This window comes from Choloepus didactylus, chromosome 3 (assembly GCF_015220235.1).
Source record: "Choloepus didactylus isolate mChoDid1 chromosome 3, mChoDid1.pri, whole genome shotgun sequence".
NCBI lineage: Eukaryota > Metazoa > Chordata > Mammalia > Pilosa > Megalonychidae > Choloepus > Choloepus didactylus.
Window position 1 is genome coordinate 72,322,062 of NC_051309.1, and position 16,538 is coordinate 72,338,599.

Genomic DNA, 16,538 nt, shown 5'->3' on the forward strand with positions numbered 1-16,538 from the left:
TATTTATTCCCCTGTGAGGATAGAATAACTCACAACTTGAACGATAGTGGTTGAATTAAAGAGAGTAAGCCTACCTACCATGCCTGATAGCCTTAGGTCTCAAGGAACTCTACTCCTTCTTTTCCCTCTTCCCTGTCTTCAGAAAATTTCTATAGCCAAACAAGCAACATTTTATGATTAGGAAAGTGACAATTGCCACACAGGCCAGCAGGAATCCAGTTACATCCAGAGAGTAGAATTGTGCCCAGGTCAAGTCAAGGGCAGCTGGGCGAAGGTGCTTGGCTCCTTTGTGGTGCATAACAAACTCGATCCAGAAGACCACTCGGTCCAGGGGCTTTATGGGCTTGTCATGGTGGATTCTTGATAACTTCATGGCATTCTCCTTATAGCTGAGGGAAAATGAAACAGATTTAAAATTAGAGAAAGAACTAGAAAATACAAATGTGAAATATTCATGCAGAGGGTAAAAATGAGTGCTACATAAGAAAATATATTGTCTTCTTCAAAGATGATTATACAGATCACAGATTGTGGGCTGGAAATTTTTGATTGCATCAGATTTCAAGAAGTATAGAAAGAGGGAATATGGGGGAGGGATAGAATGAGCTAAATACCAAAAGAGGAAAAGAAAGAAAGAAATAAATCACTTGAGAATTCAGAACTTGAATTATCCAGTAGAGTTACTGATGGACTTGGTGACACAGTGCAGGATAGTATAACCCAGAGAGAGGAGGCAGATCCCTGATGAGGTCTAGGGACATGTTTACAAAGAGCTGGTCAGGAGTTGGTGTTGCCCAAAATTGGAATTGACCTTGGTTCAGTGATTTAGTGGTTAGAAGAGTGAAAGTGTCTTGCCTGGTTTGACTCTTAACTCTGATATTCGCTGTCTGCTTTTTCATTTTCTCTATGCCTCAGTTTTCTCATTGTTAAAAGGAATTGATAGGAATAGTAACTTTCTTATCTGATTATTGTGAGGCATAATGGATTAATTCTTAGAATACTTACAATTGTTCCTATCATGCAGTTTACTCAGTAAATGTTTGCTACTATAAGTTTAGTTGTCCTCGTTAGTATTAATATTTATTATCTGAAGGTTGCTAAACATTTTACTTTAAGGCATTGCAGTTCATTTGTTTCTACTGTTGAAAAAGATTACAGACTAATAGATGAGGAAGAAGCCATGGAGTTATATCATTTATTAACTTTGAATTCCAAAGTGTTGTAAAGTATAGCATTGTATTAACAGCTATGGATGTGACTTGTCTCCCTGTTATTTTAAAATCACAGTGTGAGGGCTGAGTTTTTGAGAGGATGGCACTAGTCCAGAAATATTTTTGTAATACAATATAGGAAGACTGTAAAGAAGAAGTATCTTAATACATGCAAAAAAAAACTAGTATAATGCCTAGCATACCATAAATATCAGCAAATAAATTCTCTTCATTTTTCACTGACAGCTTTACATTTCTTAAAAAATAAAAAGCAGGAAAACATCTATACAGGAAAGATGTACTTTTACATGAGTGAATCCATCAAATGAAAGTATAGTCCTTTATATAATAATGAAAAATAAAATTGATTTATGTGGTGCCCTTTAGTATAGGCAATAGGTGTGGTTGAAATGGAAATAACAGTTCTTTGAAAATATAAGTGTCTACTGCACTATTATTGTCAATAAATTCTCAAATATTATTATCAATATATTCTCAAATAAAATGTTTTTTTCCTCTAAAATTATTTCAAAGCAATATACCTGATTAATTATAATACTATAATAATAATAGTAACAACAAAACTGAAATCAATGTATAATATCAGATAAATTGGGCTCCAAATATTTCTGTTTTCAGGAATTTTGGCTTTTGAACAGAAATATTCCAATGTACTTCTTCCAAGTTAATCACTTTTTTATTTTATAATTCCTCCAAATAAGACAGAAACAACCACAACCAAAACACCTAAGAATTTGCATGTATTTATTAGTATCCCTTTTTTCAAAAGACCTAATTGGATAAATTTTAGATCCAATGTGTTTACCATTTATCATTAATGGGATTAAAATGTTAAAATAGAAATTTTTGGAATTGTTAAATGTACTGGGAATTGAGGTTGATTATGTCTTGCTGATTTACTGGGGAGGGGGACCCACTATAGAATTGTTTAAAACACTTGATGAATTCTTAATGCTGAAAGCAAACTGGTTGTGCAGATTAGAAATGTTATAATACTCACAATTCCCTGCTTCAACTTTGTTCTCAATGTTACCATTTTTAGTGATTCCTTTCATTCTCCATACTGAGTGTGCTAAAACTTCTCCACCTTCCTCAAACCTCTGACACATCTTCCTCCTAATACCAGGAAAAAAACCTTTTTTTGGTACAACTCACAGTGGGTCATTGATGACTGTCTTCAAAGCAATAAGTAGATCTTTGCTTGTCAATGTGAAAAAGTCCAGACTCACTGCTGCCCCCTTGAACTTCATGTGAGCGATGTTATCGAATTGATCCGCAAACAAAGGAATGCCCACCATAGGGATCCCGTGGTAGATAGCTTCGTAGATTCCATTGGCTCCACCATGAGTTATAAAAGCTTTGGTTTTTGGATGACCTAGGATTGGGAAAAATTTAGCAAAATTAATTATGTCTTGCAAATAAAATGAGAAGTGGGCAGTATAAGGCAGTGCATGAGGCAGTATTTTCTAGATAATAGATTATTGTCCCCATGAAACTGTACTTCAATTGTTTTCAGATCTCGGAGCAAGAAGCAACTAAGCATGTTGGAGAGGTCAGTGAAGTCTTCCTGGAAGAAATGCTGTGTGCCTTGAGACTTGAAAGATGAAGGGAAGGTTGCCAGGTCGACAAGTTGAAGGAGAACATTCAGGATAATAGTAACATCATGTGCAAAAAGAGGTCATGTTAGAGCATATTCTCTTAAAGAGGGAGTAGTCACTGAGTCTGACATTTAGGGTGTCCAAGGCAGGAGAAAGTGTGAAGTGTTGGTGCTGTAATCAGAAGGATGTAAGGCAGCATTTCAACATAAAATGTTTTATCACTTCATGATAATGATTTTGGATGTTTTCCTGTGGAAAATGGAGAGTCACTGATTCGAAAAGAATGGCTGTTAATATCCACTGGCACTTGAAACAGTACATAGGTGAAAGGATACGTGTGATAAGAATGAATAAGGAGAGAGAGAGCTCATCTAAGAAGTTATTGAGAAATTCCAAGTAAGATGTAATTACACCTGAAATAAAGGTACTTTGATTCTGGCTCTTAGGAATATGACTGTGGATAATAAAATTTTAAATCCTGTATTTCTTCCTTTCCCCCCACTAAGACTGGAAAATAAATATAAAGAAATTATGTTTTATTTTTGAGGTTTTCAATAATGAATATCTGATAAATTCATTTCCTGTTAAACTATTATCATCTGATTGGCTGTAACTCACATTTTCAGTGTTTGTTATTCATTCTTGCCAAGGACATCATTTTGTGGGACCCACTTATAGAGCTGTGTATTGGGTCCTAAGGTATCTGGTTTCTTGCCATTGAATCTCCACAGAACCTATTAAGATGAAGAAAATGCTTTATTCCATGAGTAGAACCACAAAGTTATAGCAAATTTTACTTCTAAGTAGATTAAGCATCATCTGGTCAACCCCTTCCATATGACAGATAAGGAAACGAGGTCAAGAGATGTTAAGAAATTGGAACTAATAAAACACTGAAGTAAATAGAAATATGCACATTCAATCTATTTATACTTATATCTGATCTGGTATGTAATTATGATGTTTCACACATAGTAACTAAGACACATGAGATTATCAATAACAAATTCAAGTATTTAAGAAACTGTTAGGCCATCATTATAATTATAGTGCAGAAAAAATAGTAAATTCTTATGACCTACACATTTATTTCATCTTATCTGTTTGTTATACTAACTCTTATCTTCCAAATTTAGTATTAACCTCATGGGTTTGGTGTTTTTATTTTGAGTGATATCAAGGGAATTTACCTGTAGGCACTTGTTGCATAAACTATTTTGTTACCTTTCTACATTATTTGATTAAAGTTAACAAATCTGTGCAAGCAGACGTTTGTGAGAAGTTAACTAAGCTGAGGAAATAACCATGATTTCTTTTACATCACAAATTATAAACCACTACTTACAAGTAAATTTCAAGTGGCAATTTTGACATGAATCCAAAGTGTTATCACTATTGCTAGGCTGGTCTAGAAGTTATTTAAATGTAGAAAAGAAGAACTCATTGGTAATTCATGAATAACAATTTGGGTATTGGGAAAAAATCCAAAATTTCTGATTATGTAAAATTTTGTTTAGCTAATCCCATTAACGAACTGACCATTATGATAATAGGAGAAGGAGTAGCACCACAAAGCATTGACAACAGTGACTGACATGGTCTCCCATATCCAAGTCACTTCCATGCTCAATACTATGCTGATCGTGGAATTCCCAAACAATCCTCTTGAACAGGAGTCTTATTTACCAGTGGTTCACTTGTATATGGTATGTGAATGTTAAAGTGATTTCAGGGTCTTAGCAAAAACTAACATAGGTGATTAGGAAAAGGCTAGATCAGATAAGAATATAAAGTTTAGTTCAAAAGTAAACTTGCTTATAATTGTGCCTAAGAGTCTCCCCCTGAGTGCCTCTTTGTTGCTCAGATGTGCTGGTGCAATTACCATTTTAAATTTTATTTCTTTCTGATAATGCCTGCAGTGTGTACACTGTCCTAAGGAATCTTGTCAAGGAAAGGAGCAAATGAAAGAACAGACTTCAGTAATTTCTGGGTACTTGGCCATGATACCATTACAATACACAAACTACACACTATACCTCTTATAAAATATATTTCTTTCTAAACACATTGTGTCAAGCTACAGTGATTAGCAATAAAAAATACCTTCTGTATTATTTTAGCATCTAAAATCTATATTTTTATTTTAAACTTGAATTCTGAGATAAATTGGAACTATCATAACAGTTTACCTTCCTGCAGAAAATTTCCATAATCAGATACATTACAGAATTTGACAGACTGATTAACTGATTGTTCACCTGTAAGCCTTTATCTCACCTTTTGTGGAATCTGGGCAAGGGCTGATGCAATCACATTGGCCTTTTCTTCTGTTATGTTACTGATCATTGACCCAAGAGTAAACACTACAATGCCATTTTCTCCAGAGCTCTGGACAAACTCTTCCATTTCCTGTGAAGAAAGAATGTGATCCATAACAAAAGAGCAACATATAATAATGCAGCAAAAAATGGTTGCTTTTATTTGTCTTAAAGGTGTGATATTAATTTAAAATATATTAGAGTCTTACTTTCATTCATAAAGAATAGTATCCTATGTGCTGACAGAATTCTTTTGCAGTGCCAAAGCAAGGGCATTTTCAGATACAAATTGTGTTGACTTAGAGCTAGGTACCCTAGGAAAAGCATGCTCTCAATCTTTATCCTTACCAATGGGTGTGAACCCATTGTAAATAGGACTTTTTGATGAGGTGAATCAGTTAAGGTGTGGCTAAATTGAATCTGGATGGGTCTTAACCCTGTTGCTGGAAGCTTTATAGAGAAGGCCAGAGGAAAGAATCTGTGAGGAACAGCCCAAAGCTGAAAGTCAATAGAACCATGAAGAGAAAGAAGGTGCTGCCATGTGCATTGCTGTGTGACACAAAAGCCAGCAACCCTAAAATCACTGGTCAGCCAAAAGATGCCATCCCCACAAGGAAGCAAGCCTTCTTGTGCCTGGAACCATGAGCCAATAGTTTCCTTTTAACTCAAATCCATTGTATATTTGTCCTAGCAGCTAAGAAGCTAAACATAAATTGTAGAAATTATTTGGTATTTATTTATAAATACACAGAATTTATGGTCTTTATTTTATACATAGGGTATATTTGCTTGGTGTTTATTCTGTCAGACAGCTATGATGTGGAAAAGATCCATGTTTCCCAAAGGAACTTTACTGAGCTTTTCCTCTAGACTTGGTGTATGGCAGAAAAACCCTGCTCTGATAGAATACAGTAACTTCTTTATGTCTAAAATGTGTAACTCTGAGATCCCAGAGGAGGAATTTTTTAAATGCTGGGTAAAAGAGTAAATTCTGGGTTTGGCTGCAAATATTGTTGGGGACACATTTATACTGTTGAGGGATGGTCTTTCATCTACCTTAGAATACTGGTCAACTAAAATTTTAACATTTCACTTTGTTCATCTGGTTGCCAAAACTTATACAACTACATTATTTTTGCCATTTCATTTTAAACTTTCTAAAATTTCTAACACTCTATATCCACCAAACAACCTCTCCAATCTATTTTCTGTCTCTATGAATTTGCAATTTCTAGAGATTTCATGCAAGTGAAGTCATACAATATTTGCCCGTAAGTGCTGTACTTATTTCATTCAGTAACACATCTACTTTTAAACAACTGCAGAGCATATCTGTTTTGTAGGAGCAGAGAATAGAATTCTCTTGATCAGTAGGATAGCCAGTTATTAAATGAGGAATTATATCTAAAGTGCCTTGTGTGTATTAGATAATAATAGTATTATTAATGGTAACAAAATATAACATCAATGAAATAGTCAATATTACTATGACAATAGTTAATATTACTTATGGGTCACTTATTATATGCCAGAGAAATTTTCAATACTTTACATGCATTTACTAATTTTTTCCATGTAACGACAGCATGAAGTTGGTACTATTTTAGAAGTAGATATGGTCTTCAGTCTGTGAATTTTCTAATCTAATTTCCCATCATCTGTTGTCTGAACTCCTGTACCAACCTCCTATCTGATCTCCCTTTCAACAGTCTTGCTTCTCTACCATTCAATTCAGTGACTGCATCTTGAGGGGTATTCATAAAAAGAACACTATTCACAGTGCTCCCTTGTTTAACTCTTTTCATGGGTTCCCTGATGCCTTTAATAGATGTTTCATCTCCTTAATATTATCTGGCCCCAAATTACCTCTCTAGAATCTGGTGAATCTTCACTCATCCTCTTCCTGCTAGCCTAAACTTGGAGTTCTTGGGACCTGTCATTACTGCTCTTGCTGCTTTCCTTTTGTGTCTCCCTCTTTGCCCCCACCTCTTCCACTTCTTCTTACACATGCTGCAGGTGTCACCTTAATTATCAATAACTCTGGGTTACTTTTTGTGATCCCTAATGAACTTTTCCTTAGTAAACTGGTCTTTCCTTATTATAACACATCCCACACTTTATTTTTGTTACTTGCTTATGTTCTACCATTCTAAGTAGAAACATAAGATGTGTGGGGATATAAATTGTGTCTACTTTGTCTCTCTGCATATCCAGAACTTAGCTCACCTGGAATATGGAAACCACTTTTATCACATTCTTTGAATGAATGACTGTAATGCTTAGGTTCATGTGTCAACTTGGCCAGGTGATGGTGTCCAGGTATCTGGTCAAACAAGCACTGTCCTAACCATTACTGCAAGGACATTTGTGGCTGCTTAATAAACAAGAAGAATGGTTTATTAAATCATCAATTGACTGCATCTGTGACCGATTACATCAAAAAAAAAGGGCATGTCTTCCTCAATGGAAGAATTCAGTCAGCTTGATTTAGTCCAATCACTTGAAGACATTTAAGGGAGAAAGAGAGATGACTTTCACATCTTCAGCTAGTCAGCAAAACATTTCCCGAGGTGTTCATCAAACACCTTCATTGCAGTTGCCAGTTCACTGCCTGCCTTATGGAATTTAGAATCTTGCATCCCCACAGTTCATGAGACACTTTTATAAAATCTTGTATTTACAGATCTCTCTTGTTGATTACGTTTCCCTGGAGAACCTTAACTAATACAACTTGGTACAAGAAGTGTGGTGGTTCTTGAGAAACAGAATCTTAAAATCGGCTTTTACAATTGGTTTTCTACTCTGATTAGATTCAAGGCACTATTGAATTCATTTCCAATAATGAAGATGGCACTGACAGTCCATGGCCTGGTTGGCAATGGAGATATGCAAAATATCACCATTTGATTCTCTTAATTATACTCTCGTACAAAGCAAGGCTCTGGGTGACAGTGTTTTGATACCTTAACAGAATTTTGAAGGGTTAAGAGGTATAATGATGTTGGTTGTTCTTACATAAGCTGGATGAAGTTTATAAGGCAAAGGGATGAGCCAGAGGCTTCATGAAACTTAAGTGCCATATGACATATGTAAAGGGTCTTTTGTGTGCCTTGACAGAAAATCTTATTGCTGAAGACTTGAGATTTCTGAAAACCAGACCCAGAGTCTCATTGTTTCAGTAACATGTTTATAAGGTAAACTAAAATCTCAAACTCACAGAGTGTCTGCTATAAAGATAAAGGCATTGAATGGAAAAGAATGAGATCCTGAAACATGGGATGGGGACATATGGATTGATAATAATGGCAGTGAGCACATCAGAAACCTGGATTCTGCAGAGTCTTTGCTAGATGAACATGTAATGGTCTGCCCTGAGGAAACAGCTTCCCCATCTCCAGTCTTCCCCGAGGTGACAACTACACAACCCCCAGCTAGCTTTGAGGAAACAGCTTGCCACCTCCAATCTGCCTTCAGGATCCTGTCATCCACCTCCACCAAAAGAGATTAAACCTTCAGTTCCTTCTAAACTTACAACCACCTCCCCTGAGGAAGCAGCCCTCCCTCCTCTGTCTGGAGAGATTAACACTGTTAGAAGAGATGAAAATGCAGTGGAATGTCCTGAGATAAATAGTTTGAGGAATACTTCTAATTATTTTCATGACCCACCCCCCCACCATCAGTCTTTGCTTCAAGAGCTATAACTAGACTAAAGTCCCAAAAGGCCCAAAAGGGTGAGGTAAAAAGTGTGACCCATGAGGATGTACATAATATTCCAAAAGAACTGAATGAGTTTTCCAGCTTATATAGACAGAAATCAGGGGAAAATATGTGGAATGGATATTAAGGGTATGGGATAGTGATAGAAGGAATATAAAGTTGGATCAGGCTGAATTTATTGATATGGGCCCACTAAGCAGAGATTCTGCATTCAATGTTGTAGCTCGAATGATTAGAAAGGGTGTTAACAATTTGTTTGGGTAGTTGGCTGAAACATGGATCAAAAGGTGGCCAACATTACTTGAAATCAAAATACCAGAACTGCCCTGGTATAATGTAGAGGTGGGTACTCAAAGGTTTACAGAATTTGAAATGTTAGAGTGGATTTATAATGGAAGACCTGCTCACACACCCTGGAATGTCCAGAGGACACACCTTTTACCACGACTGTGAGGCATAAATTTGTGAGACTATCTGCATCATCCCTGAAGAGCTCTGTAGTCACCCTTCTCTGTAAGTCAGGTATTACTGTGAGAACTGCTGTCACTGAGCTGAAATCCTTAAACAAAATGGGGATAATCATATCTTGAATTGGCAGAAGCCATGTGGCAGCAGTTAATCACCAAAGACAAGGTGGGAGTGTCTACCATAATGAAACACAGGCTCAAAACAGCAGTCAAAATAATCTGATGCACAGAGACTTATGGCATTGTCTAATAGATCATGGAATATCTAGAAGTAAAATAAATTGACAGTCTATTAATGCTTGTGTGATCTATATGAACAGAAGAATTCTAGGTCAAGTGATCAAAAGTCTACCTTGAATGATAAAAACAGAGAGTCACAGCCCCTTCATCAATTCCCAGATTTGAGACAGTTTAGAGACTCAGAGCCCCTTAAATCAGGGGAAGGTTGGGTACAATTGGGGAAGGACCCTATTACACTGCCAAAATTTATACTGTTAATCTTCCTCCCAGCCTTCCCCAGGGGGACCTACGGCCTTTTTCCAGGGTAACTATGCATTAGGGAAAATGAAATGATCAGAGATTTTGGAGAATATTAGACACTGGTTCAGAAGTGACATTAATTCCAGGAGACCCAAAACATCACTCTGCTCCACAACTCAGAGTAGAGGCTTATGGAGGTCAGGTGGTAAATGGAGTTTTAGCTCAAGTTCATCTCACACTGGGCCCAAGGCATCCCTGGACCCATTCTGTATTTATTTCCCCAGTTCTGGAATGCAAAATTGGAATAGGCATACTCAGCATCTGGGAGAATCCTCACATTGGTTCCCTGACTTGTGGAGTGAGGGCTATTATGGTAGGAAAGGCCAAGTGGAAGCCAGTAGAACTGCCCCTGACTAGCAAAATAGTAAACCAGACACAATACCAGATTCATGGAGGGATTTCAGAGATTAACGCCACACTTAAGTTCTTGAAGTATGCATCCCCATTCAACTCTCCTATTTGGCCTGTGCAGAAAACAGATGATTCTTGGAGGATGACAGTGGATTTTCATCAGCATAACCACGTGGTAACTCTATTTGCTGCTGCTGTTTCAGATGTGATATCATTGCTTGATGAAATCAAAACTTCCCCTGGTACCTGGTATGTACCTAGTGATCTGAAAAATGCTTTTTTTTCTCAGTAGCTGTTAGTAAGGACCACCTGAAATAATTTGCACTCAGCTGACAAGGCCAGTAGTATATGTTCACTGCCCTAACTCAGGGATATATCAACTCTCCAGCCCTATGTCATATTGTCCACAGAGATCTTGATAATTTCTCTATCCCACAAGACATCACAGTGGTCAATGATATTGATGATAATCAAGTTGATTAGACATCAGGAGCAAGAAGTAGCAACTACTCTAGATTTGTTGGTAAGGTATTTGCATGTTAGATGTTGGGAGATAAGTGCAACAATAATATAGGGGCCTTCCATCACAGTGAAATTTCTAGGTGCCCAGTGCTGTGAGGCATGCCAAGTTATCCCTTCCAAGATGAAGGATAAGCTGTTGCATCTGGCTGCTCCTGTGACCAAAAAAGAGGCACAATGCCTAATCAGCCTCTTTCGATTTTGGAGACAACATATTCCTCATTTGGGTGTGCTAATCCAGCCCATTTACTAAGTGATCAGTAAAGTTTCTAGTTTTGAGTGCTGACCAGAACAAGATGACGCTCTGTAACAGGTTCAGGCTGCTGTGCAAGCTGCCCTGCCACTTAGACCATATGATCCAGCTGACCCAATGGTGCTGCAAGTGTCAGTGGCAAACAGAGATGCTGTTTGGAGCCTTTGGCAGGCTTCAATAGGAGAATCACAAGGCAGACCCGTAGGATTTTAGAGTAAAGCCTTACCATCCTCTGCAGGTAACTACTCTCCATTTGAGAAACAACTTTTGGCCTGCTATTGGGCGTTACTGGAGACAGAATGCTTAACCATGGGCAACCAGGTTACCATGAGACGTGAGTTACCTTTCATGAGCTGGGTGCTGTCCAAACCACCAAGACATAAAGTTGGATGTGCACCTCAACACTCCATAATAAATTGGAAATTCTATATATGAGATAGAGCTTGAGTGGGTCCTGAAGGCACAAGCAAGTTACATGAGGAAGTGGCCCAAATTCCCATAGCCCCCACTCCTTCCACATTACCTACAGCTACGGCACCTTGGGGAGTTCCTTACAATCAGTTGCCTGAGAAATAGAAAATGGGCCTGGTTTGCAGATGATTCTGCACAACATGCAGGCACAACCTGAAAGTGGACAGCTGTAGCACTGCAGCCCTTTTCTGGGATGTCCATGAAGGACACCTGTGAGGGGAAATCCTCCCAGTGCACAGAACTTCAAGCAGTGCATGTGATTGTTCATTTTGCTTGGAGGAGAACTGGCCAGAGGGGTATTTGTATACTGACTCATGAGCTGTTGCTAATGGTTTGGCTGGATGGTTAGGGACTTGGAAGGAACATGATTTGAAAATTGGTGACAAAGGAGTCTGGGGAAGAGGTATGTGTATAGAACTCTCTGAATGGGCAGAAAACGTGAAGATATTTTTGTCCCATGTGAATGCTCACAAGAGGGTGACTGCAGAAGAGAAAGATTTTAATAATGTAGAGGATAGGTGACCCATTCAGACTCTTTGCCCAGCCACTCCTGTCATTGCCCAATGGGTGCATGAGCAAAGTGGCTATGGTGGTATGGTTATACATGGGCTCAACAACATGGACTCTCTCTCACCAAGGATGACTTGGCCATAGCCACTCCTGAGTGCCCAATCTGCCAGCGGCAGAGACTCACAGTCCCCAGTATGGCTCCATTACCCAAGGTGATCAACCTGGTGGCAGGTTGATTATATTGGACCATGTCCATCATGAAAGGGGCAGCAATTTGTTCTCACTGGAATAGACACATACTCCAGTCATTGGTTTGCCTTTCCTGCACACAATGCTTCTGCCAGAACCACGATCCATGGACTTACAGAATGCCTTATACATCAACATGGTATTCCATACAGCAGTGCTTCTGACCAAGGAACCCACTTCACAGCAAATGAAGTGAGGGAATGGGCACATGCTCATGGAATTCCCTGTTCTTACCATGTTCCCCATCATCCAGAGGCAGGTGGGTTGGTAGTATGGTGGAATGGCTGGTTGAAGACTCAATTATGCTGCCAACTAGATGGTAATACCATGCAGGGATAGGGCAATGTGTTCCAGGAAGCTATGTTTAGTCTGAATTAGTATCCATTCTATGGAGCTTTTTCTCCCATAGCCAGGATTCACAGGTCCAGGTATCATGGGGTGGAAATAGGAGTGGTACCACTCACTATCACTCCTAGTGATTCATTAGGAAAATTTTGGCTTCCTGCTCCTGCAACCTTAAGCTCTGCTGGTCTACAAGTCTTAGTTCCAAAAGGAGGAGTGCTTCCACCAGAAGACACAACAATAATTCCATAGAACTGGAAGTTCAGACTGCCTCTTGGCCACTTTGGATTTCATATACCTCTGAATCAACAGGCAAGGAAGGGGTTTAATATACTGGCTGGGGTGATTGATCCTGAGTATCAAGAGGAAATAGCACTGCAATTACACAATGGAGGTAAAGAAGAGTTTTCCTGGAATACAGCAGATCCTCAGGGTTTCTCTTAGTACTTCTATGCCCTGTGATTAAAGTCAATGGAAAACTGCAACAAGTCAATACACGCAGGATTATCAATTGGCCAGGAAACTTCAGGAATGAAGGTTTGGGACACCCTATCAGGCAAAGAACCACAGCCAGCTGAATTGCTTGCTGAGGGAATGGGTAGTGGAAGAAGGTAGTGATAAATATGAACTATGGCCATGCGACCAATTACAGAAAAAAGGATTATGATGGCATGAATATTTCCTCTTTGTTATGAGTATGTTTGTATTTCCCCATAAAGCAAATATCTTTGTTTTCCCTTCTATCTTATCCCTTTATCATATGACACGATTTTGTATTGTTCATTTCACAGTAATTAAGTTAAAGGAAATCAATTTTAAGAGCCAATGTCATCCAAGGATTTGCAGCCTATCCTGGAGAGATTTAGTGTATTTCTGGTTGTACACAGGACAACTGAGTATTCTTAGGTGAAATATATGCTAGTTATTGTTCTCAACTTAGCAATAAATTATGATTTAAGATGATGTGTAAAACTGCCAAGTTGTCAAGGGGTGGACTGTAATGGTTAGGTTTATGTGTCAACTTGGCCAGGTGATGGTGTCTGGTCAAGCAAGCACTGGCCTAACCATTACTGCAAGGACATCTGTTGCTGGTTAATAAACCAGAACAATGGTTTATTAAATCATCAGTCAATTGATGGCCCCTGTGACTGATTACATCAACAAAGGCTGTGTCTTCCTCAATGAGAGAATTCAGTCAGCTGGGCTTAATCCAATCTGTTGAAGATTTTTAAGGGAGAGAGAGGGAGAAAGGAGGGGGCAAGATGGCAGACTGGTGAGCTGTATGTTTTAGTTACTCCTCCAGGAAAGTAGGTAAAAAGCCAGGAACTGCGTGGACTGGACACCACAGAGCAATCTGTCTTTGGGCATACTTCATACAACACTCATGAAAACGTGGAACTGCTGAGATCAGCGAAATCTGTAAGTTTTTGCGGCCAGGGGACCCGCGCCCCTCCCTGCCAGGCTCAGTCCCGGGGGAGGAGGGGCTGTCAGCTCCGGGAAGTAGAAGGGAGAACTGCAGTGGCTGCTCTTATCGGAAACTCATTCTACTGATTCAAACTCCAACCATAGATAGACTGAGACCAGACACCAGAGACTCTGAGAGCAGCCAGCCCAGCAGAGAGGAGACAGGCATAGAAAAAAAACAACACGAAAAACTCCAAAATAAAAGCAGAGGATTTTTGGAGTTCTGGTGAACACAGAAAGGGGAAGGGCGGAGATCAGGCCTTGAGGCGCATATGCAAATCCCGAAGCAAAGCTGATCTCTCTGCCCTGTGCACCTTTCCTTAATGGCCCTGGTTGCTTTGTCTATTAGCATTTCAATAACCCATTAGATCTCTGAGGAGGGCCGTTTTTTTTTTTTTTGTTTTTTTTTTTTGTTTTTTTTTTTTAAATCCTTTTTGCTTTTTCTAAAACAATTACTCTAAGAAGCTCAATACAGAAAGCTTCAAAGAATTGAAATTTGGGCACGTCAAGTCAAGAGCAGAACTAAGAGATCTCTGAGACAAAAGGCAATAATCCAGTGGCTGAGAAAATTCACTAAACAACACAACTTCCCAAGAAAAGGGGGGTGTCCACTCACAGCCACCATCCTGGTGGACAGGAAACACTCCTGCCCATCGCCAGCCCCATAGCCCAGAGCTGCCCCAGACAACCCAGTGTGACGGAAGTGCTTCAAATAACAGGCACACACCACAAAACTGGGCGTGGACATTAGCCTTCCCTGCAACCTCAGCTGAATGTCCCAGAGCTGGGAAGGGGGAGCAGTGTGAATTAACAGAGCCCCATTCAGCCAACATTTGAGCAGACTGGGAGCCTCCCAACACAGCCCAGCAGCCCAGAACTGCCCTGGGGGGACGGCACTCACCTGTGACATAGCACAGTCATCCCTCAACAGAGGACACGGGGTGCACAGCCTGGAAGAGGGGCCCACTTGCAAGTCTCAGGAGCCATACGCCAATACCAAAGACTTGTGGGTCAGTGGCAGAGACAAACTGTGGCAGGACTGAACTGAAGGATTAGACTATTGCAGCAGCTTTAAAACTCTAGGATCATCAGGGAGATTTGATTGTTAGGGCCACCCCCCCTCCCCGACTGCCCAGAAACACGCCCCACATACAGGGCAGGCAACACCAACTACACACGCAAGCTTGGTACACCAATTGGGCCCCACAAGACTCACTCCCCCACTCACCAAAAAGGCTAAGCCGGGGAGATCTGGCTTGTGGAGAACAGGTGGCTCGTGGACGCCACCTGCTGGTTAGTTAGAGAAAGTGTACTCCACGAAGCTGTAGATCTGATAAATTAGAGATAAGGACTTCAACTGGTCTACAAACCCTAAAAGAACCCTATCAAGTTCAGCAAATGCCACGAGGCCAAAAACAACAGAAAATTATAAAGCATATGAAAAAACCAGACGATATGGATAACCCAAGCCCAAGCACCCAAATCAAAAGACCAGAAGAGACACAGCACCTAGAGCAGCTACTCAAAGAACTAAAGATGAACAATGAGACCATAGTACGGGATATGAAGGAAATCAAGAAGACCCTAGAAGAGCATAAAGACATTGCAAGACTAAATAAAAAAATGGATGATCTTATGGAAATTAAAGAAACTGTTGACCAAATTAAAAAGATTCTGGACACTCATAGTACAAGACTAGAGGAAGTTGAACAACGAATAAGTGACCTGGAAGATGACAGAATGGAAAATGAAAGCATAAAAGAAAGAATGGGGAAAAAAATTGAAAAACTCGAAATGGACCTCAGGGATATGATAGATAATATGAAACATCCGAATATAAGACTCATTGGTGTCCCAGAAGGGGAAGAAACGGGTAAAGGTCTAGGAAGGGTATTCAAAGAAATTGTTGGGGAAAACTTCCCAAATCTTCTAAACAACATAAATACACAAATCATAAATGCTCAGCGAACTCCAAATAGAATAAATCCAAAAAAAACCCACTCCGAGACATATACTGATCACACTGTCAAACATAGACGAGAAGGAGCAAGTTCTGAAAGCAGCAAGAGAAAAGCAATTCACCACATACAAAGGAAACAGCATAAGACTAAGTAGTGACTACTCAGCAGCCACCATGGAGGCAAGAAGGCAGTGGCACGATATATTTAAAATTTTGAGTGAGAGGAATTTCCAGCCAAGAATACTTTATCCAGCAAAGCTCTCCTTCAAATTTGAGGGAGAGCTTAAATTTTTCACAGACAAAGAAATGCTGAGAGAATTTGCTAACAAGAGACCTGCCCTACTGGAGATACTAAAGGGAGCCCTACAGACAGAGAAACAAAGACAGGACAGAGAGACTTGGAGAAAGGTTCAGTACTAAAGAGATTCGGTATGGGTACAATAAAGGATATTAATAGAGAGAGGGAAAAATATGGCAAACATAATCCAAAGGATAAGATGGCCGATTCAAGAAATGCCTTCACGGTTTTAACGTTGAATGTAAATGG

At 39.5% G+C, this 16,538-nt stretch overlaps 1 protein-coding gene across 1 annotated transcript in view; it reads right to left on the minus strand.

Annotated features, from left to right (window-relative positions):
• The window catches only part of LOC119529467 (UDP-glucuronosyltransferase 2B18-like), a 42,206-nt gene continuing 25,668 nt past the window's right edge, over positions 1-16,538 (minus strand). The window contains exons 5-8 of the mRNA XM_037829912.1: positions 5,108-5,239; positions 3,477-3,564; positions 2,388-2,607; positions 1-389 (exon numbers count right to left, since the gene is read on the minus strand). Coding sequence (XP_037685840.1) covers positions 110-389; positions 2,388-2,607; positions 3,477-3,564; positions 5,108-5,239 — 720 coding nt within the window. The 3' untranslated portion in view covers positions 1-109. The remainder of the gene's footprint in view (positions 390-2,387; positions 2,608-3,476; positions 3,565-5,107; positions 5,240-16,538) is intronic.